Consider the following 24,698-nt stretch of genomic DNA (forward strand, 5'->3'; position numbering starts at 1 on the left):
TTTCTCTAGCAATTTCTTCTTACATTAGCTTATGATCAATTTTGTGAGTAACGGTGTGCCAATGCACGTTTTTATGAAATCCTTTTGCTTCAAAAATCAAAGACTGTGTTTCACAATCTGTCTGAATATAATTTCACTGACCAGTTCTGTGTGTGTGCAAATAAAATAGTCTGTCTGCATATGAACGTAAAAAATAGGAGCAAGAGTAGGGTATTCAGCTCTTCGAGCCCGCCCCACGACTCTATAAGATCATCACTGATCTGCCCAAGTCACCTTCTATGTCTTGTGCTACCTCCAGACTCCACAACTCCTATTTTGTTTTTGGAAAAAAACAAAATCTACCTTCCCTCTTTTAAATATTTACCGTGACATTGTAAGAAATAGGAACAAGAATAAGTCCGTTGGTCCCTCAATCCTGATCTGCCATTCAATAGGACCATGGCTGATCCGACAATCCTCACATCCAGTTTCCTGCCCTTCCCCATTACTGATGAAGAATCTATCTATCTTAGCCTTAAATAGGCACAATGACTCTGACTCCACAGATACTCAGCCCTCACGAGATGAAATATCTAGGCTCTACAACTCTCTCTGGCAGAAAATTCCACTATTTGCTATCCTCTGAGAGAAGAAATTCCTTTGCTTATGCTTTAAATGAGTGACTCCATATTCTGTAACTCTGTTCCCTAGTCTGACATTTCTCCACTAGTGGCAGCATCTTCTATGTCTATCAGATAGTCAACCACAATCAGAATCTTGTATTTTTCAATAAGATCACTCTTGCGATGCAGTTAACCTGTTAACCGTTCTTGATAAGTAACCCTTTCGTTCTGGGAATCAGCCTAGTGAATCTCTTTTTTTTTGAACAGCCTTCAATGCCAGTATATCCTTAAACGTGGTGATCAATACTTTTAAAAAAATTTGTTTGCTGACCAGCATTTATTGCCTGCCCCTACTTGCCCTGCAAAGGTGGTGGTGAGCTGCCTTCTTGAACCGCTGTAGTCCATATACTGTAGGCTGACCTTAGGAGGGAATTCCATGATTTTGACTCTGCGACAGTGAAGGAACAGTGATATATTTTCAAGTAAGGTAGGGTGTGGTTTAGACGGGAATTTGCAGGTGGTGTTAACATGCATCTGCTGCCCTTATCTTTCTCGATGGAAGTGGTAATGGATATGAAAGGTATTGCCTAAAGATCTTTGAATTTGAATTTGAATTGTATGCAGTGTTCTAGGTATAACCTCACTGACATTCTGTACAGTTGTAATTAGAGTTTCCTATTTTTTAAACTTGAACACTGGCCAAAGTTCCATTTGCTGCCTTAATTATTGCACCTGTATGCTGACCTTTTATATTTAATGCACAAGGTTACCCTGATTCCTCAGCACTGCACTTTCTTTACTCTTAATAAATGGTAATATATTTGATAATGGGGTTTCAGACAATCATTTATCGAAAGTTCATGTGATCATAGGCCAAGCTAATTTATGTTGAATTAATGTTCACTCAAGGGCCACAATTTTTTTTTCCCCTCTGTGCTTTCAGGGCACGCTATTTCATTGTGGCTGGGGTTGTTTCAGATTGCACCAGCTATCCAGTTAAAATGTTAACTGGGTCAGGTACGCTGCTGAGGTTTTGGGATATAGTGATATTGTATCCCTAATTTTGTCACTTTGCATTTGATCCAAATATCATAACATTGCAGAATACCTTGGTGAACAATCACTTGCAAGTTTTTTTTAAAAATGGAGATAATTGGATTGAACTTTGAGTCCATGGAATTTGTCAAGTTTTGAATGGCTCAGTTTGTAGGTGAACTGAACAATATTTAATCAATGCCCTAGTATATTAGAGATGTAACATTGATTAAAAGTAGTCAAAATTCAGAAGGTGATAGGGAAAAGAAAGCTGAATTGCTATATTTGTGGAGAGCTGGAATTCATTCTTGTAACAAGTTACTGAAATGCATCTCTGAATTAGTATGAGCTTAAGATTTTGTGGAACAGCCGTATCCTAAGCAAGCTGCCTGTCCCCTTGTATCATTTTGTATCTTTGATCATTTGAACAAAACTTATTTGTTTCATGTTAGACCTGAGCGACTGACCTGGAACAGAGCTGAATCAAAAGAGAAACACTGGAAATATTACAGACTAACTGCTTCAGTTCTCCTCTTTTATCTTGGCATAAGCTGAGAATACTGTTTATTTTTGTTATCCTAGTTCCTCTTTTGATCTACATTGTTGTTTTGTGGCAAATAAGCAGAATAGGTTTGCACTTTTCTCCTTTTTGCTACTTTTCCATCCCTAAAGCAAATAGGCATAATAAGGAACTAAATATGCAATTGTCCTTCCCTTTAAAGATATACAACCAGTTGATGCTCCTTTACTTAAGCTCTTATTTTTGTTGGTCGTTTTTATGATTTGAAATTTCATTCTGTTGCAGTTAATTTTTTGTTTTTGCCTTGCAGTATTAATTTTAATCAAGATGCATCTTTAATCTGTGTATCAAGTGATCATGGGACTGTTCATATTTTTGCTGCTGAGGACCCTAAAAGGAATAAACAATCCAGGTAATTGACATGTAGAAGTTTAAAATGATTTTGTATTGCCTTAATCTGAAATTTGATTAATTCAAATTTTAGTGATCATCTCAAACTTGCTGCCAGAAATGCTTTTGGTTAAACTGACCTACCAAGCAACTTTGTTCCTTTTGAACAAATAACGCCTTGCATTTATATTCTGCAGACCAGATGGTCCAATTGGCTGCCTTCTGCTCCACAACAATTCTGTGATCTAAGCAGAAGCTCATTTTGAAATGTAAACAACGTATTGATGATGTGCACACAATGATATTATTGTTCCATAATATAAGAACACTGAATATTTACAAAAAACTTAATTCAATCTCCTGGAAGTATAAGACTGGGCTTTTGCACAATTAGATTATGTTGATCTGTATCTCAGTTTATCAATGTTTTTTGTTTCATATCCTTACGTAAGAAAACAATGGAATGCTATCATAAATTTAATTTTGCACAGGCTCTACAAGCCTGAAGAAAAATAGTTTCATTGGATTGACCCTTAGAGATCCCTTTTAATCATTTGAAATACCTTGTTTAAATCTATTACACTTTTTCTGTTACAGCCAGTGATACTCTGGCTGGTTCGGTTTGGCTTGCTATTAGTGAATTTGCAACATCGTAAAATTAAAATATTCAATGATCCTCAAATGCCCACTTGTCCCTAACCAGATATTATCAATAACAAATCTTGGACACCAAGTGCGTAACTTGAACAAAAATTATCAATATATTATTAGTACCATATGTTTAGCAGGATAGCGTGAAATGAGGTGATCTAATTAAGATCAGATTTGAATCCGATCTGTTTCGATTGTAATCCCATTCTCAGTCAGACACAGGTAGATGATGTTATAAAGGAAAAAAAGAATTTTTAATATGCCAGATCAATTAAGCACTTCCAAATGGTGGATACCAAGCCTTCATTCAGTCCTTTGGTAGAGAGTTGTTCAATAGGCATTTAACTGTATATTTAATTTTGAGGTCACTGGTGAAAGAAGTACTTCGTCATTTCTTGCTGTTTTCTCAGGACATTCAACAATTCCTCAATCAGTATTTTCTGAGGTTGGTTGGATAACACTGATCCTCCTCTGACCAGCTCAGGAAATAATCAGTTGCCAGCCTGGGCATCTCAACATAGAGTTGAATTGTCCACAGTGTTCCCGAGATAATTATTTAAGTTGTGCTACTCTCCAGGCCAGTCATCAGTAGCAAATATCTGTGTCTTTTTTTATTATTGCTTGAAAAGCATTACTTCTACACTTTTAAAATTCCAATCCCCTTAACCAGACCTTTTACTTTATTTACATTTTTAATACGTGTATAGGTCTGTAGAATTGCCCATATTGTAGATGACTTGCCTAGTGTTGTGTGCAGCTGCAGTTTTTTTTTAAAAACAAACTCTGGATCCAAGGTCGTCTTCTGAAGAAATGCTGCTATCACATGTAATGGGTGCGTTAGGATATGTTGCATTTTGTAAGAGTAACTGTAGCTAATTTTTCTCATCTGTAATTGCAGTTTAGCATCAGCAAGCTTCCTTCCAAAATACTTCAGCTCTAAGTGGAGCTTCTCCAAGTTTCAGGTTCCTTCTGGCTCGCCTTGTATTTGTGCCTTTGGTACTGAGCCAAATGCTGTTGTCGGTAAGTTTTCATTCTTTCCATCCGAGTTATAATTATGTAAAGTCCAAGTAGCCCATCAAGTGTGTGAAGATGGTGTTAGTATCTGTGTTGAAGCAATACTTTAAATTTATGCTTCTTGCTTTTTTTTAATCAAAGACTTGAAAAGATCAAAACTTCTCACTCTGGAAAAAGCTACATAAAGCTCTAAGCATGTGTCAAAACAGATCTGGGAATGTAAATACAACTTTTGTCAAGATCCTGACCTAGTGACTTGTTTATAGTTGTAAAATACAAAATTTGAATTGGGTGCTTCTTTTGATTTGAAAGAGCAGATTTAAATTTGATGGTTCAAGATATAAACCGTTTCCTTGATACCCAATTTGCTAAGTTCAGCATTTATCATTTAAGCCACTGGCTTTCAAACTACCAATCTTGCTTCATAACGAAGTCCTTGTTTATGATTTGAGTTTTTACAGCACCGTTGTAGCTGCTTCTGCCTTGAGTCTGGGCTTGTGCAATGGCATTGCCCATTGGAGTTAAAAAAAATGTGTAGAAATGCTGGGGGTGCGAACCCATTGTTCAATAGGTTTGCTGATTTATTCATTTAATATTCCTCTTTCTAAACCTATTCATTCAAGTTTAGTGAGCTGTAACTTTTTTTTAGTATAAGGGATAGCTTTTAAATAAGAGAGGTATTGAAATTTAGCAATGATTTCACCAAGCAGGAAATAACTCCTTGGATAAGTAACTTTCTGGCATCCTAGTTGAACCTCCCAATATTTCATTGTTAGCTTGCCTGCAAACACACTTTTTAAAATGTTATCATTGTGCTTCCTTTAAGAAATTCAAACATAAATTGTAGCCCAGAGGAAATGACACTAATAATAAAGCTTGAAACTGAATCAGAACTTTCAACTTGAATCATTCTGTTGGCTGTCATTTTCTTGCAGTTGCTTAATTTATTTTTAAAGTTGCCAAACCAATGTTTTTAAAGCTGGAATTTTAGAACCTGCTTAGCTGAAGTTTCTAAACAGCTCGTTAAAAAAGTACTTGAAGAGATTCAGTCTCTTAATCAATATAAAGAGTGTAAGGCATTCTTAGACAAATCAGGAAGGCAAAAGGGGATATGAGAAAGCAGTGGCAGATGAGGTCAAGGATAATCCAAAGAGATTCTACAAATACATTAAGAGCAGGAGGGTGACTAGATAGAGGGTAGAGTCCTGTTTAAGGATGAAGAAGGTTGTCCTTGTTTTGAACCTCAGGAGATGAGAGAGATAATAAATGAATATTTCGCGTCCGTTTTTACTGAAATGGAGACGAGAGAATGCAGTGAAATAAATTGTGATGTTTTAAAAACAGTTCACATTACAGAAGAGGAAGTTCAGAAAGTGTTTGAATATAAAGCTGGATAAATCCCTGGGACGTTATCTAATGTATCTGAGAATGTTTTTGGAAGCAAGGGAGGAAATTACAAGACCCCTTGCAGAAGTATTTGCATCATCAAAAACTACGGTTGAAGGTGCCTGATGACTGAAGGGTCGCTAATGTTTGTTTTAGAAAGATTGTAATGAGAAACCAGGGAACTCTACATCTGAGAGTCAGACTTCGGTTGTGGGTAAATTGTTGGAGGTGATTTTAAAATATAGGACTTGCAGACATTTAGAGAGGCAAAAATTGATTAAGGATAGTCAGCATGGTTTTGTGTGAGGAAAATAATGTCTCAAACTTGATTTGAGTTTTTTGAGGGAGTTACCAAAAAGATTGATGGTAGAGCAGTAGATTATGTTTGTTTGGATTTTAGTAAAGCCTTTGACAAGGTTTCACGTGGTAGGCAGAGTAAAGTTAAGTGATATGGGATTTGCGGTGAGCTTGCCAACTGGATACGTAATTGATGCCACAGCTGGTCAAATAGGGCCTTGATGTTGAGGCACTTCAAACACAAACGATTCCTGGCAGGCACTGGATAGAAAAATAGCTTAACATGGGACTTGATGTTGTGCACATAAGAGTATCTTCTGAAATAACTATATTCTAAAATTATAAAGGCTGTGAATTTGTGATGTATTGATAGGGTTGCCTATGAAACTACTTTATCAATATATCTCAATTCACAGCCTTTCCTGTTTCTGAATTGAACCTGTAATGGATGCAGAATAAACACTTTTTATCTAGGAACAAATAGAATTGGCTTTGTGTTTCTGTCCTACTGTCATTTCCACATTCACTTCCAGGTGATTTGTGCAACTTGCACAAAAAAAATCTGACATTAGTTATTCTTCTTTCCTGTGTCTACCATGAATCTTTTATTGTTTTGAAGTACAAAGCTGAGATTATAACTTCTAATGTTTAGAGAAGCTGGAGTATAGTATTGCCAGGTAAATATGCAGTGAGCTAGTGCTTAAATTTTTATACAGTTTTACAAAATAGTAAAAGTTACAATTTTACATCAGAAGCTTCTTTGGAAGTCCTAGAGCGAATTCTACTCCAGGTGTAAGGTAGCAGTATTAACCAACCAAATGATTATTTACAAGCGTGATTCCCATTACCCGGTCTGAGTCAATCCAGTCTTTTTTTGTAATTAAACTTTGCTGTTTTGAGTCACTGCATACTGGCTTTTGTCAGCTTGAGAAGTGCTTGCCCAGGCTTGAGTAGGCGCAGCCATGCTGAAAGGCCCGTAATTGCCGTGCTGTTGTATATTAGGTTATCTTGAGTGTCCCCAGCCGTGACTGTCAACAAAAAAAAGCAATGTCAATTTGATGCCAGATACTTTTGAAATGACGCAGTAGTCAGTGTATAAGTTGGAGGTTGAAAATCCAAACCCTAAGTCTTTTGGAGATTGTACCTGTATTTTGTTTTTGTTAATTGTTTTACCCTTTAATTTCAGATATATGTAAAACTGCTGAATAGAAATCTTTTCTTTAGCAATAAAATTCAGTCTGTTTTATTTCAGCAATTTGTGCAGATGGCAGCTACTACAAATTTTTATTCAACACCAAAGGCGAGTGCACCCGAGATGTCTATGCCCAATTCCTGGAAATGACAGATGATAAGATATGACTGTGTGAATAAGATATGAGTGCAAATAATTACTTCTCAAACAGATCTCCTGATGCTGTTTTAACCTGCCACCTAAAAGAGGATAAAGTGTTACGTGATTAAACTGAGGGATGGAATGAATCTCTGGATGGACCACTGGATAGATTGCGTTGAAAAGGCTCCATTTATTATTTTTGCCATGTTCAAATTCTGTTCTGGAGTGTTTCAGATTGGGGGAGAATCCAAATTTTTTTTCAATTAAAATGAATAGAAGCAGTTAATCTTTGACCACAGGAAATAATCAATCCTTCAAACCTTCCCTTCATAAAAGAACTCTTGTACTAATTGTGCCTGTTGAAACTTATTTCTTTGTGACTGGGTGTTTATAATATAACATTTTTGGAGCGGCAGGTTTTTCTGTAATGTTTGCTGGCGAAGAAATTTGCCAATGCCTAACGTGAGCAATTACTTGTCAAATACACAATCCCAAAAAAATGGTGCAGCCATCACATCTCATTTTCACTGTATCGTGTGGCCTCAATGTGAAAAGCTTAAACGGGCATCAAGTTGTACAACGCTGTTTAGCAGTTAAATTGTTATTTTTAGGTCAGCTCATGGAGTTAAACACGTTGTGAGTTTTGCTCTTTCCAGTTTGGAATCTACGGAGTACTGAAAGTTACGAATTGGTGTCTGTTTAAAACAAGATGCCCAATTTATTAGCATCAAGTTTTGTGCTAAATGTATATAAAGTACAAAACTCAACTCCTTTCTAATTGCAAAATGCTGTTTTTAAATATAAACTAAACACTAAGTTGAACTTGTATATTACTGATGGTTGATTTTGCTCAGAAAGAAGGTCTGATACTTTTTTTTTATATAAGGAAAAGTGAGATTTCTTTCTGCCTGTTGGAGATGCAAACATTTGTCTATCTGTTGCACTTGAGTAAATTAGTATCCATACTGAGAACCTTGCATATGTTCAAAATACTGTTTAGGGAACAAATCATTGTAGTTTTTGTAGAATAAACTAGTGCAAACATCTACAGAGAATTTTGTGTTTAAAACAATGTTGTTTTGGTTTTTTCATTCAGTTTAATTTTCGAAGAGTAATCCATTTTCTTCTTTTGATATTTCTTCCCTTTAATTTCTGTTGAGTTGGATGGCATATGACTTTGTTTTGTTTTGTAATCTATCTAATAGTGCAATATAATCAGACCAGAGCCTCACCAAGTTTAACATAATCTTCCCAGTGACCAGGTTTAACAAAATAATCCAGTTTGGCTTTAAAATTAATTAAAGCCTAAGTCAGTAAACTAAAACTTCAAATATTTTCTTAAGGTATTTAACCAGGTTGGCTTTTTTGATTGGAAGCTAGTTCATTAAAAACATACTGCTTGTTAAATATTTCTGGCAGTTTTGATCAGTGGTGTCTTACTGGAAAGGATCACTTTGAATGATGGTTATTTTACAGGATTTTTTCCAGAAATTAAATGAAAACTGATTTTCTTTCTTTCAAATGTTAATAGCCTATTTATTTATCCAGACTCACATAGACTTAAGAGTTTTCTGGTGGCATGTGCAGACTTACAGTTCATATGTGGAAATGGTTCAATAACCAATGTGCTGCATCTTAAGGACTGAAAAGTACCCAATTGTAACTGACAAACTACTGTTAATTAGCAAAGTTACAATATAATCTGCTTTATTACTGAAGTTAAAGTTGTGCAGTACTGCATCTCAAACAATACAGTTTGAATTTGCAATTAATAGGACAACAGCATGCAGACATTTTGAAGAACTCGGCTTAATATAAATACTTCAAGTAAAATTCAGGAAACTTACAATTGAAACTGCATTGGGTTAAGTGTGCTGTCACATTGCTAATGATTTTCACTGTAGCTTTTTATCACAGCTATGTTAAGCAGGTCACTTGCCTGCTCCTGTAATTGTACAGTTATTGAACTGGACTTAATGGATTCTTAATAAGATAATTTTCATAAAGCACCTTTCTTTACTAATATTAACCAGTGTTTTGAGCACCACTGTTCATTCACTTGAGATCTGTAGTGTAAATTTAAATCAAGTAAAAATGATGTAAATACAAGTGTGTGCCTGTGTAAGTTCTGTTTATTAAGGAAAACTCACAGTTGTGTCCACTTTTTACTAAAAAAAGTTTATTTGTATTAAATTTTTTCACTAACTTGTTTCGACCCATGTCATTCCTTTTTGTATTTTATCTGCTATTTCCATGCACTAATAAAAAAAAGTCGTGAATAGTAACCTTGAACAGTTGTTAATTGTTACAGTTGTAGGGAAAATGTAGCATTAATTCTAAAAGTACATTTGCTACAAAACACTAGTTGTCTTGTACTTAGTAATCTTTCTTCACTAAACAATATTTGATATTTAGTTTTAGTTTGGGGATCATGCAGAACAGGACTGTGGTTTGAAAGAAGGGGAGTAATGATGATTAATGTTTTAATTGAATGGTGTAGAGAGACAAATATTTGCAGCACCATGTCGATGGTTTTAGTCATGTGCCAATAGATTGAAGTTTGACAGTAGTTTAAAATGCATTCATGATAAAGGAATAAATGTAAATTCTGCTGCAGTATGAATGTAAACTCAGTGATTGCAGCTTGTAAATCTGGGCACAATCATGGCCATGTTTCCTGTGGAAATCCTAAATTAACTTGTGCAAACCCCTAAGCAACATGTCGGCTTGATCATGCATCATATTCATTTCTAGTGGGAGTCTCTTGATTAATGGGTTATGTTCTTTGGACCCTGGCTATTGCAATGGGAGCTGGGTTCAAATCCCACTGACTGCTGGTGGAATTTATGTTCAATTATGAAATTTTGGGATATAACACTAATCTCTGTCAAGGTGACTATGAAGCCATTGTTAATTATCAGTTAGGAAAAGAAACCTGCTGGCTGTGCTAGACCTGGCCTGTGTGTGACTGTAGACCCAAAGTAATGTTTTGACTTTAAACTGCCTCGTGAAATGGGCCTGGCAAGTCACTCAGTTCTGGGGCATTAAAGGATGGGCAACTAAAGCTGGCATTGCCAGTGATGCCCGTATCCCAAAGAATAAAGACTATCTTAGGCCATTATTTCAAATCTCACCACAGGACTGGAGATATGTTTTATAATAAATTTAACTGTAAGCCTCCAATGAAGAAACTACCTGAATGTTATTGAAACTAATCTGGTTCATTAATGTCCTAAGGAAAAGATTGTTCTTATCTGTCCCATGGAATTGTGATTGAGTCGCAACTTCTGACTGAAATTGCCTACTAAGTCCTGCTCAGCTCTGCTAAATCACTGCACACCAGTATAATTATCCATCAGATTGGTTTGCAGTCGGGGATTTGTTTGCCAGGCTGGTGTGTTTTTCTGCAAACATTTTGTCACCTTGCTAGGTGAGTCTGTAAGGTGTTAGTGCTCTGTCCTGCTTGGTATTTATGTCTGTTTGTTGGTACTTCAGATTCTGTATCTAAGTGGTTTGCATGTGGGGTCCAGTTCAATGTGTCCTTTGACTGAGTTCCAGTTGGAGTGCCAGGCTTCATGAACTCTTACATCTCTCTGTTTTGCCGGTGCTTGGCCAGTGTGTCGTCCCAGTTGAATTTGTCCTTTGTGTGGTTGGAAAAGTGTATCTGACAGTGGTAAGCTGATGTGTGTGCACTCTCATGGCCTGTTTTTTGTTTGTCCTGTGTAATGTTTTCCCCAGTCCTTACTGGTATCTTGTAGATAACGTTTGTCCTGTTGGATGTGGGTGTTGGGCCTTGACCTGTTTTTTTGAGGAGCTGGTGGAAGGTGTTTGCTGGTCTGTGGATTACTAAGGTTCCCAGGGGTCTGAATAGTCAGGTCGTTATCTCTAATGTCTTTTGAGCATGGTATGGCCGCTATGGTGTCTAGTTGTGTAGTGTTTTCTTTTGGTTTGTCCCTTAAGTTCCAGAGGATAATGCTCTTGTGGAACCTGTTTTGTTTAATCCTTTTGAATAGGTGTTCCTAATCTGCCTTCTAGAGTTCTGGGTTGCTGCAGTGTGTTCTTGACTGGTTAGATAATATCCTAATGCAGCTCTGCTCATGTGAGCTGCAGTGGTTGCTGTTATAATTTAGTATCTGGTCAGTATGGGTGTTCTTGCAAGGTTTGTAGCTCGGGTTGAGGTTTAGGGTGTAGGTTTGCTCGCTGAGCTGTAGGTTTGATATCCAGATGTTTCATCACCTGGCTCGGTAACATCATCAGTGGCGACCTCCAAGTGAAGTGAAGAGGTCGCCACTGATGTTACCGAGCCAGGTGATAAAACGTCTGGATATCAAACCTACAGCTCAGCGAGCAAACCTACACCCTATGGGTGTTCTTCCTGTACGTGCTGGTCTGAAGTTCCCTGGTCGCTGTGTGTTCCACTAGTACAGCCAGGAAGGGGAGTCTGCTGTTGTTTTCCTCTTTTTAGTGAACTTTTCTGGTGAGGATATCATTTGTGGTGGTGGGTTTCTTCCAGTTGTTGACATTTAATGATGACAGAGGATCCAGAGTTTAGGGAGGGCTGTCTATTCTAAGTGTTGCATTACTGCTTCTGCTATCAGTCCTGTTCTATTCCGCTGACAATTCAGACCCACCAGAGGTGAACATGACAACAGTGTGCAGACCTGGTTGCACCAGGGAAATGAAAACCTTGATGATAATCTACAACTAATGAGTCAGAACTTTCTGTTCACCACCACTTGGAAGACGTACTGACGCTAGTGAGGAGAAAAATTTAGAGTTATCACTGACTGTCACCAAGAGTGTTTGTAGCATCATTCTGGACTGAGTTCTGCAGGATGTCACTGCCAGACTGAGCTGGTGGCAACTCATGAAAGAAACATGAGAAAGTGACCATTTAGCTTCACCTTCACTCATCTGCCTATTACACATGTATCTGTCAGCGAGTGTTTTTGGAGATGTCTTTATACTGAAGGGAAATATCCATCATGTGGCATTACTACTGGATGAAATGGGTTAGAGTAAGAATGGATGTAGGTAGTTAGTGTGGGCCAGCAGCAGTAGAATGGCATTCTATCAAACTTATCACTTGGTCAATTGCCCCACCATTCCATTCCATCAAGTCAGGGTTAACAGCCTTTTTTCAATGTGTATAAAAAAACTATACCAGAAGCATCAGCAGGCATTTCTTTAAAAAAAAAACCAATGTAATGCTGTTACAATGCAGTTAAGTATGCTCAGGTTATTGCATGCTGCTTCTGATAATTGGCAAAGTATTCATGCACTGAATGGATGAGATCAAAGCTCTATAGTCCTAGAAAAACTGCTAACATAGTCTGGTGGATAATACAGAGGAGGCTCATGAAACAGAGGAGGCTCATAGGGTCTGGCAGTGAGTGGAAACAGCCTTAAGGTTCTGTAATGTAAATATTTATAAGGTGTAATGAAGACAAGGCATCTGATATTTGGGGGGGGGGGGTGGGAAGAGAGAGAGTTACTTTTGTAAAGGCAAAGCGGAAGGAGAAGGGGAAAAAAGGCAATTCCTAATTGGGTTTATTAGATGGTATGTTCAAGTTATGTTTCTTTTTCAGGGTAGAGTGGAAAGTTAATGTCTTGTTAGAGGTGACTTTAATACAGCAGGAACAGAATGGAGAAGGATTGATTTGAGTGGAATAAAACAATAATTGAACAATAATTCATCTTTTAAAGAGCAGGTGTCTCAGCTATGGTTGAGGTGTGTTCCTTCTCCTGAAAAAGACAAATCAAAGTTCCCTGGATGACAATGGAATGAGGAATTAACATTAGAATGCACAAACATGCTTACGGCCAGGCATCTAGTAGAAAATCCAATTTGGTTCTTAAAGGTTCAGAAGGTGGTGAAGAAGCAAAGTAGTACGATGAGGAAAAACAACTACCATCAAAGGAAACCCCATTGTGTTCTTTCAGAATATGAACAGAGAGTGAGTGGTGAAAACAGGAGTGGGGCTGAGAGAGATTAAAAATGAATTGCAAGGGGCTTACCTGAGGTGTTAAATGAATACAATCTGCCTTTTGTAAAAGGGGAGGATTCTGCTCAGACCATGCTGACAGAAGAGGCAACTCTGGCAGTAGAAAGATTCAAAGTTGGAAAAAGTCTTGAGTAGATTATAGTAAGGCACTAGGACTGAATGCAATGCACTGAAGGCTTTTGAAGGGGGTGGGGAAGACTAGAAATTGCAGGACTCACAGCCATGATATTTCCGTGTTCTCTGAACTTGGGGAGAGAGGGGTGACGATGGCAGAAAACTGGAGGATTGTGAACAATATGGCAATATATGCAAAATGTAATCACAGGAATTACAGAGCAGAGTTTAACTTTGGTGGCGGAGAAACTTAGAAACGATAGAATAGAACTTGTAGTCCTATTGGAAAAGGTGGGTTGATTTAAAAAAAAAAATCCATGCTGACTCCTCTTAAAGGGGGAATTGTGTTTAACTAACTTGGAGTTTTTCTGACAAGGCAATAGAAAGGTTTGGGAAGAGTAATGCTAGTCATGTGATATACATGGATTTCCAGAATGTGTTGATAGATTTGACAGATTTGTGAGAAGCATCATAGGTCATAGCATAAAAGGGATAGTAGCAATATGGATATAAAATTGGCTGAAAAATCAAAATCTCTCCAGTGTGGTGAAGCCCATTGAATCATCACTGACCCTCCGAGCATCCAACTCAAGACGCTGCATTTCCCATAGTTAATGCACCGAGCCTGCACATCCCTAGACACTATGGGCAATTTAGCATAGTCAATCCACATAACCTGCACATCTTTGGACTGAGGAAACTCCTGCAGACACAGTAAGAATGTGTAGATTCCACACCAGGGTGGAAGTGAACCTATGTCCGTGAAACTGAGGCAGCAATGCTGACCACTGAGCTACCATGTCACTGTCAGGAAGTCAGAATATGTTTCACTTGTAATGGAGTTCTTGCTTTTCTATTGTATACAGTTGTCAGCACATTATAGGAAATTTGATTGCCTCTGGACTTTGTCCAACGTAATTTACAAGAATGATTCTAGGAATGGGAAACTTCAGGTATGAGGATAGATTGAATAAGTTGTGAACATTCTCCGCAGAGAGATTTGATAGTGGTCCTCAAAATTGAGTGGGCTGGACAGTATCGATAGGATGAAGTTATTTCCATTTGTTAAATTAAGAAATAAAAGAGAAGGAATGGATTTTAAATGAAGTGCAAATGAAGCAAGGGTGATGTGTGAAAGAACATCGATCATGAATCGTAGGGGCCTGGCATACACAGCCTGAAAATGTGGGAGAGGTAAGTTCAATTGAACCATTTAAAAAGGCATTAGATGATTAGTTGGATAGAAAGAGTGCAAGGGTATGTGGAGTAGGCAGGAAATTGGCACTAGGTAGTAGGACAATGGATTGAACAGCCTCCTTTTGTACCATAAAGATTCTGTAATTCATTTTGGATTTTAATTATTGCTGTCATATAGGATGTCTTTGTTTTCAAAATTTGGAATTTTCTTCTATTTCCAGAAGACAAGTAAGTATTTTTAAAAGTTAAAGCTGATTGGTTTTTAGCCCCCAGATCAATCTTCCGTTTTGTAAACCATCTTCCCACTAGCGAGTTTTGAGAAGGTTTGTAGCCCAAGTTGAGGTTCTGGATGTAGGTTTTCTCTATGAGCTGGAAGGTTCACTTTCAGATGTTTTGTCACCATACTAGATAACATCTTCAGTGAGTTTCCAGAGGAAGCACTGCTGGTGTTTCTTACTTTGTATTTATCAGCTTGGATTGCCTTGAATATGTGATGTCACTTCCTGTGGTGACATCATTTCCTGTTCTTCTCAGGGAGTGGTAAATGGGATCCAAGCTAATGTGCTTAGTGATAGAGTTCCACTTGGAATGCCATGCTTCTTGGAATTCTCGTGCATGTCTGTTTGGCTTGTCCTAGGATGATGTGTTGTCCCAGTCAAAGTGGTGTCCGTCCTTATCTGTATGTATGGATACTAGTGAGAGAGGGTCATTTTGCTTTGTGGCTAGTTAATGTTCTTGTATTCTTCTGGCTAGTTTTCTGCCTGTTTGTCCAATGTAGTGTTTGTTATAATTCTTGCATGGTATTTTGTAAATGATATCAGTTTTGCTTGTTGTCTGTATAGTGTCTTTCAAGTTCATTAGCTGCTGTTATAGTGTATTGGTGGGTTTGTGGGCTACCTTTGATGCCAAGGGGTCTGAGTAGTTTGGCAATCATTTCAGAGATGCCTTTGATGTAAAGGGAGAGTGGCTAAGGTTTTTGGACACGTTTTGTCTGCTTGTTTGGGTTTGTTGCTGAGAAATTGGCAGACTGTGTTCATTGGGTACCTATTCTTTTTGAATACACTGTATACACCCACAAACCCACCAACACACTAAAACAGCAGCTAATGAATTTGAAAGACCCTAATACAGACAACAAGCAAAACTAATGTCATTTACAAAATACCATGCAAGAACTGTAACAAACACTACATTGGACAAATGGGCAGAAAACTAGCCACCAGGATATTAACATTGACTAGCCATGAAGCGCCATGACCTTCTCTCACTAGTATCCTTACATATAGATAAGGAAGGACACCACTTCAACTGGGACAACACTTGCATCCTAGGTCAATGAGAATTCTTAGAAGCATGGCATTCCAACCGGAACTCTATCAATAAACACGTTACCTTGGATCCCATTTACCACTCCCTGAGAAAAAGAACAGGAAATTACATTACTGTAGAAAATAACGTTACCACCGGAAAGGACATCACCAACCCAAGGAACCCCAAACATAGAAAGCAGGAAACACCAGCAGTGAAGATGTTACCTAGTATGATGACAAAACGTCTGAAAATGAACCTTTCAGCTCAGCGAGCAAACATATATCCAAAACCTCCTTTCATGAGGGAAGGAAGAGGAATTGATTAAACTTTCAGTGAAACAGCAACCAGTAACTGGGATCCCTCTTATTTAGAAATGGTGGAGAGAATTTGCTGACTTTTTTTCAATATAACTTTAACATGGCATGGTAGGTATTATATGGAGAAAAGGCAGGAATGTGATGTTAAGATAGAGGATCAGCCACGATCATATTGAAAGACCGAGCAAGCTCACATAGCTGAACAGCCTAGATCTTCTCCTAGTTTCTGTGCGACCAGCTATTGAAGAAAAGTTTAAACCAAAGAAGCCAATGGGTGAAGGAATACTAGATGGTAGTATTTATGCAGATATAGGTGATCTATGGATCTTCTGGTCTTTGCAGGATTTCCATGCCAATGATTGGACTTATCCAATGTAATATCAATCTTCAGAATCTCTGCACTTTGATAGCTTGAAAACTTACACCGCACTCCAAAAAATGTTAGAGGCCAGGGAGACTGAAGAAGAAAGGTAAGAATATTAATACATCAGGAGGAAATGTGTTCTTTCATTGTTCTCTAATAATAAAAAGGAGGAACTAGGAACGCACTCAGCAAGTACAGGTAAAGTGTGTCATAAACACAGTTTACTACCACTTTCTCCAGGCAAATCGGAGGTGAGCATTAAATTCTACCCAGCTAATGATGTGCACGCAACCCATGAAGGAATTTAAAGAAAAAATCATCAGTGGCTACAACTGTGCTGTAACCAGAGACAGATACATTTCAGCCTGTCATCTCTCTGCAGAAGGAATCCACCTAGTGGCTCTCCACCACTTCTGCATCCATCCATCCATCCATCCATCCATCCATCCATCCATCCATCCATCCATCCATCCATCCACTCCACCCCCCCCCCACACACACACACACACTTCTCCTTTATTAGGTAATGATTAAACACCTTTTGAATACATTGACTTAATCTGCCTCCTCCCCACACTCACGCACTACATTCCAGATCTTCAACATTTGCTGTAAAAAGGATTTTCCTATATTGTCATTGCTTCGTTCACCAGTGACCTTAAATTTGTACCGTTTGGTATTTGCTCCTTTCACCAATAGGAACATTCTTTCCCTATTTGTGTCTGATCTCCTGTAATTTAATAGAATACCTTTACACCATGAGCTTTCATATTCCTCAAGAACTGTTAATATGCCACCTTATTAAATACACTACACTTAGGAACCAATAGATACCTCTTGAAAACCAATTATCTACAGCATGTTATTAAATGAATTGATAAAAGATGACCGCCATCTTTTATGACTTCCATAAAACCATCTTGAATTTTTCTAGGAGATCAGGCAGAGTCAAAGTGCCTTGCTATAGTGTCTTTGGTATCAGATTGTAACATCTTGCCTATGCCAGATTTAACGCTAAATGGTCTGCAATTTCCTACTTTCTGTTTCCCCTCCCCCTTTTTAAGTAAAGGAGTTACATTCACTACTTTCTTGATCTAACACAACATTTGCCACATTTTGTCACATTTGGCGCTCTTCTCCTTAAATCTATCTTAAGGTTCCAAGAGTTCAAACCAACCACAGTCTTTATAATCATCTTACTTCACCTCTTGTAACTTGTTAAGCTCACCTAGTTCATGAGACTGACTCAACTCTACTTGTGATTCTCCAACTTCCCTTCCGAACACATTTGCTGACTGATATTGTTTTATCACATCTTGTGCTGCTTCCCCTGCCATTTCAAAGCAGCTGTCACCACCAGCTTACTTCAGCAATGCAAACTACTTCCTCATTTCTATCCTCTTTCCTTTCTTTGAGTTCTTGAATGCAATGTTGTCTTCCATATCAACTCCCAACTTTGTCACAACTTCCTTTTTGAAAAACTGTAACAAAGCCTCCACCTTTCCCAGAGTCAAAATGATCTTTACACAGTCATCTTGAGATATTTGATAAACAGCACTCCTACACATCATAGCTCCCCAAACCCCTCTGAGGTCTTTCACAAAGTTGACCACACATTCCTTCTCCAATGCTTCTATTATATCATAGAAACTGATTTCACTCAATTGCACTTAGTAATTCAACCATAGTTACAGCATTTCACTTCATGGCTTATCTTCCTGACTTCATAGTGTTACCAAATCTCTATCCTTGGCTCCTTTCCTTTTCCTTTTTCTCACGTTCTGCTCGTTAACATCCTCCAACCACCAGAAACAATTCTCACATGTACATTAACAAGGCACAGTTCTGCAATTCTGTACCTCTCTCAATCCCTCCATTGCATTGATCGTTCAATATCCACTCTTATCATTTCTCCTTCATACACTGAAAAAGATTCAAACATCACTTTTAACCTCAAGCTCCATGTCTTTTTTAACGATTATGTCCATTCCTTGTTTACTTTAGCGATGGAAAGGGATAGGCATACACTGGAGAGCAAGAACTACAGCTGGGGGCAAGGCAATTATGGTAAGATTAGACAAGATTTAGGATGCATAGGATGGGGAAGGGAACTGCAGGAGATGGGCACAATAGAAATGTGGACCTTATTCAAGGAACAGCTACTGTGTGTCTTTGGTAAGTATGTACCTGTCAAATAGGGAGGAAGTTGTCAGTGCAGGAGCCGTGGTTTACTAAGGAAGTTGAATCTCTTGTCAAGAGGAAGAAGGCTGCTTATGTTAGAATAAGATGTGAAGGCTCAGTTAGGGCAATTGAGAGTTAGAAGGTATCCAGGAAAGATCTAAAGAGAGAGCCAAGATGAGTGAGAAGGGGACATGAGAAATTGTTGGCAGATAGGATCACGGAAAACCCTAAAGCTTTCTATAGGTATATAAGGGATAAAAGAATGACTAGGATAATATTAGGGCCGATCACGGACCGTAGTGAGAAATTGTGCCGTTTGTCAGAGGAGATAAAGGAAACACTAAATGAATTTTTTTTGTCAGTATTCATACTGGAAAAAGACACTTGTCGAGAAGAATACTGAGAAACAGGCTACGAGACTAGATGGGAATTGAGGTTCACAAGGTGGTGGTGTTAGAAATTGTGGAAAGTGTGAAAATAGATAAATTTCTTGGGCCGGATGGGATTTATCTTAGGATTCTCTGGGAAGCCAGGGAGGAGATGGATAAGCCTTTGGCTTTGATCTTAATGTCATTATTTTCTACAGGAATAGTGCCAGAAGACTTGGAGGATGGTAGATGTTCCCTTGTTCAACAAGGGGAGTAGAGACAACCCTGGTAATTATAGACCTGTGAGCCTTACTTTGGTTGTTGGTAAAGTGTTGGAAAAGGTTATAAGAGATGGGATTTATTATCATTTCGATAGGAATAAGTTGATTAGGGATATTCAACATGGATTTGTGAAGGGTTGGTCATGCCTCACAAATGCAAGGTCTTTCACTTGCAATTTGGGGAAAAAAGAAAAGAGTACAGGCATGGACTATTTTGTAAACTGTGAGAAAATTCATAAAGCCAAAGTACAAATGGATCTGGGAGTGCTAGTCCAGGATTCTCTAAAGGTTGACTTGCAGTTAAGAAAGCAAATGTAATGTCATATATCTCAAGAGGTTTGGAATGTAAAAGCAATAATTGTGCTTCTGAGACTTTAAATCTCTGATTAGGCCCCATTTAGAATACCATGTCCAGTGTGTTGCCCCACACCTCAGGAAGGATATACTGCCACTGGAGTGTGTCCAGTGGAGATTCACACTGCTGATCCCTGGAATGGTAGGTCCATATGATGAACGTCTGAAGATCCTAGGATTGTATTCATTAGAGTTTAAAAGGTTGAGGGGAGATCTAATAGAAACTTAGCAGATAATGCATGGTGAAGAAAAGGTGGATGCTGGAAATTTGTTTCCGTCAGGCGCGAATACTACATGCGGGCACAGATTTAGAATTAGAGGGGGTCAATTTAAAACAGAAATGAGGAGACATTTCTTCAGCCAGAGTGATGGGCCTGTGGAATTAATTGCCACGAAGCGCATTGGAGGTTGGGATGTTAAATGTCTTCAAGGCAGAGATCGATAAATTCTTAATCCCACAAGGGATTAAGTGATACGGGGAAAGTGCAGGTAAGTGGTGTTGAAAGGCTTGTCAGCCATGGTTGAATGGCAGAGTGGACTCACTGGGCTGAATGGCCTTACTTCCATTCTTATGTGTTATGGCCTCACAAACCTTGTTGTGTTCTTTGAGAAGGTGACCAAACAGGTGAATCAGGGTAAAGCTGTTGATGTGGTGTATATGGATTTCAGTAAGGTATTTGATAAAATTCCACATGGTAGGCTACTGCACAAAATATGCAGGCATGGGATTGAGGGCAATTTAGCGGTTTGGATCAGAAATTGGCTAGCTTAAAGACAGAGGGTGGTGGTTGACGAGAAAAATTCATCCTGGAGTTCAGTTACTAGTGGTGTACTGCAAGGATCTGTTTTGGGTCCACTGCTGTATGCCCACATCCAGGTTGTTTAGAGAAATGACACAGAAGGATGGGTTAGTAAATTTGCAGATGACACAAATGTCAGTCCAATTGCAGATAGTGCCAAAGATGTTGCAGGTTATCTGCAGAGCTGGGCTGAGAGGTGACAAATGGAGTTTAATGCAAAAAGGTGTGAAGTGATTCACTTTGGAAGGAGTAACAGGAATGCAGAGTGCTGGGCAAATAGTTGAGATTCTTGGTAGTGTACATAAGCGGAGAGGGATCTGAATGCCTACGTACACAGATCCTTCAAAGTTGCCACCAGGTTGTTAGGGCAGCATACGGTACGTTAGCTTTCATTGGTAGAAGGGTTGAGTTTCAGAACTGTGAGGTCATGCTGCAGCTGTACAAAACTCCGGTGCGGCCACAGAATGGAATAGTGTAGGTTACCTGGGATTCGGATTGGCTTCACAGGGCGAAGCAACATAGTATGGGCCCTTTGGCCCTCTGTGCTGTAATATTCTATTGACCACTTTCACAAACCTAACTGGAGTAATTTTAAAAAAATTCACAGGCTGAGCGTTTGACTAGGCTGGGTGTTATTGTCCATCGCTAGTTGCTCTAGAGTAGGTGAGTCATCTTCTTGAACCCTTTTTAAGTTATAGACAGAGATCTAGGATTTCAACACAGCAATATAATTCCAAGGCAGGAGGATGTGTGGCTTGGATGTGAACTAATTCTTCTATCATAGTTATGAGCGTACGAGAGAGAGGACCCTGATACTTGCAAACAGTGACATAGAAGATGTCATACTGTGCCGCAAGCATAGGTCATCAGGAATAGTACCTTTGTAAGGGTGAGCGTATGTGAAAAGGGGCATCAGCTTCAGGAAATAGGAACCAGATGCAGAGAATCTCTTCAACCAATCAGATCTGAAGTGTGACATAGGAAAACAGTCAGTGATTGAGTATTTCTTCAGTATTTTTTGATTGGCTAAGTGGTTTAAATTATTACACTGAATCATAGTTTAAAAATTCAACTTTAATTAATTAATTTGGATGTTAAATATTTCTACGTTGCAAGTGGCGTATGTGAGAACTAAGAGATGCCATTGCAATCCTGAGTGACATCTACAGCTACTTAAGCGACTTTAGGTCAAGAGTTGATGAGCTGGAGTCTGAGCTGTGGACACCACACAATGTTAGCGAGATGGGGGGGAAAAAAAAGTTACCTGAGTACAGTATTCCAGGAGACAATTACACCCCTTTCCACAGTACCTCCCCTTTTCCCAATTTATTACTATTCAGATAATAACGTATTCCTGTTTTGTTACCAAAGTAGATAACCTCATGTTTATTGACATTATATTCAGCTGCCATGCATTTATTCACTCACATTTATTCACTCACTCAACCTGTCCAAATCACATTGCCACTGAGTGGCAATCTGAAAATGACTCAATTTATTTCTGCTCTTTGTTTTCTGTCTGCCAACCAGTTCTTTACCAATGTCAGTACACTAACCCAATCTCTCACTTTCACTTTACACAGGAATCTCAATTATCTGAAGAACACAGGTAGGGAGTATTCAGTTTGGTAAATCGAATTCCAGATAAGTTTAGCTGAGCATTGGGAGCTTGCAATTTTGCTGGACGATCGAGGTTCCTCCTTACTTGCCAATCCCTTACACATAGGATGTAAACAAACACATTCTGATAGTAAACACTATCTACTCCTCCCTTTATCAACTCTATTAGTTACATCTCTGAAAAATTTCAGTAGATTTGTTAAGTTTTGTTTCCTCTTTATAAATTCATACCAACTCCGATCCTATTATGGCTTCCCAAATGTTGTACTATTAAATCTTTTATAAATGGAGTCTAGCATTTTTCCCACTACCAAAAGGTAGACTAACCATTGTATCATGGCCTGCTTTCTACCTCTTTCTTTTAAAAAACAATGGGCCTCCAATCCAGAGGAACTGTTCTGAAATCTACAGAGGAAGATGACTAAGTAATCCATCCACTATTCCTACAGCTGCTTCTTTACATTCTCTGGAATCTAGATTTATTGTGCCTGGTGATTAATTGGCCTTTAATCCCAACTTCCCCAATGCCATTTACTTTGGTTCCTCCTCCTCACTAGACCCTGCGTTCCTCAGCATTTTTGGGAAATTATGATTTTAAAGGGACCTACATTTGTTTCACATCCCTAAAGAAGCTTTTACAAACAATTTTTGTGTTCCTGCAAGCTTACCTTATACTCGAATTTCCCCTTCTTATTCAAACCCTTTGTCCTCCTTTGCTGAAATCTAAACTGCTCCCAATCTTCAGATGTGTCTTTTTCTTGGTAATCTGTATGCTGCTTCGTTGGATATAACTATCTACAAGTTTTCTAATTAGTCTGGGAATAAATGCTAAGAAGTTGAATGCTGGAAAAAATTAAAGACCAAGTATCCAACATATATTTAATCATCGACAATTATGTATCCACAATCTCTTGTAAGATTCCAATAATATTATTTTAAAAGTGAATACATCAGTTACTGTGCATTGAAAAACACATCGAGTCTAACTGTATTATTCTAAGCGCACATTGCATACGTCTCCCTCTAAAATAAATAAAATACATTCTGCTGTGGCTTAAATGCCTGCTTAGTCCTACTGTTATACAGCAGGAAACAACACAAATTTGGCAGGGAAATCAACTTACACCATGGAAAAATATTTTTCCCCTAAATGAATGTTGAAATGAAACTATAGTTTGCCAAAATTGACAAGAACAGTTATTCAAGAGAAACTCCTCTCCTTTGGAAGAGGAGGGGAGTGGGTCAGTGCTGCCTCTCCCCAATCCACTTCTGTTTGGAGGGAATCCATCAATGTTAGAGGCTTGTTGAGTTGAAACACTAAGTGTATTCCATTGAATTATCACAATCCTAAGGTTTAAAAAGCTGTTCGTATTTGCTCATTTGCATTGGTGATTTATTCCATTGTTCAGAAAAAGTCATTCTCAATCAAGTGACAACACAAACTAAAATATTGGACTGACTTTTCCTATTGAATTAATGTCCTGTGTCAAATATCTAGTTAATGAGTATTAATTCTTCAAATTTAGATTCATTATTAAGACAAGATTTTTAACAACAGTATACCTGGCTGCACCTCTCCTCTCACTGTATTCTCACACTCATACACTTTAATTAACCAGAAAAATAGATTGAACATGCACAGAAATCGTGACTGTCAATGATCTTGCTCAGCAGTTGTTTAAACGTATTGAGACACACCAGAGCGTTCTTCCTGCCTGGGTTCCAGATACCGTAATCTTTTTTTGACAAAGCACTTTTGGTGTGAGCCAAACAGATGTGTGAAAACACTCAAGACACTCATTAAAATGTTTTAATTGTGGAAATACTAGTTAAAATTCTGCCAGATGGAATAAAGACTGACCACATGAAATACACAATGTATACTTATAACCAACAAAATGCAGAGATAGGACTATGAGCTCTTTCCCTATTCCGACAAGTACATTTTGTGAATCCATATTCAGGTTGGCAGTTTGAAGGCTGCAAAATTATTCTTCTGACTTGGAAAGACAAGAGCTTGTATCAGCAACTAGCACAGCAGATTTAACAACGGGCTACACCTTATTCAGGCCTAGTGATGCATGTTTTTCACAACTTCAAAAACAGCATTTACCATTGCTACATAAATATTCCACCACCCGCACCCTACAGTTTCCTATAAAAATGATCGCCATAACCTCCAAGAGCCATTAGTGGTACAGTCTGTTACACCATGAGTATGTGGTGTTGGGGTCACGCTGAGCAGAATGCTAGATTACCCCTTTTCATTTATTGACTAGCTGAAGTACAGAATTGGGGAAATCTGAAAAAAGCTTGCAGAATTTCCCTCTTCCCCTTTTTTGTTTTGTATTAGCAAATGTATAACTTGAGAAATAATAATAGGTTATTATTTTGTTTGGCAAAGTTCAGAGGTCAATATTATAAGCCCTAGAAAGAAAATAAACTCTACTTTGGAGATTTACAAGATACTAACCAGGATATTCTACTTCTATGCACCATTGGCCACACTGTAGCCATCTGAATATATAATTAATAAACTTCTAATAATTTTATAAATA

General features: G+C 38.2%; 1 protein-coding gene across 2 annotated transcripts in view; it reads left to right on the forward strand.

Annotated features, from left to right (window-relative positions):
- Positions 1–9,471, forward strand: part of wdr45b (WD repeat domain 45B) — a 53,867-nt gene extending 44,396 nt beyond the window's left edge. For both annotated transcript variants that reach the window (XM_060844597.1, XM_060844598.1), the window contains exons 8-10: positions 2,468–2,569; positions 4,097–4,218; positions 7,148–9,471. In XM_060844597.1, the coding sequence (XP_060700580.1) occupies positions 2,468–2,569; positions 4,097–4,218; positions 7,148–7,254 (331 nt within the window). In that variant the 3' untranslated portion in view covers positions 7,255–9,471. The remainder of the gene's footprint in view (positions 1–2,467; positions 2,570–4,096; positions 4,219–7,147) is intronic.
- Positions 9,472–24,698: the final 15,227 nt, after the last annotated feature.

Source organism: Hemiscyllium ocellatum, chromosome 25 (assembly GCF_020745735.1).
Source record: "Hemiscyllium ocellatum isolate sHemOce1 chromosome 25, sHemOce1.pat.X.cur, whole genome shotgun sequence".
NCBI lineage: Eukaryota > Metazoa > Chordata > Chondrichthyes > Orectolobiformes > Hemiscylliidae > Hemiscyllium > Hemiscyllium ocellatum.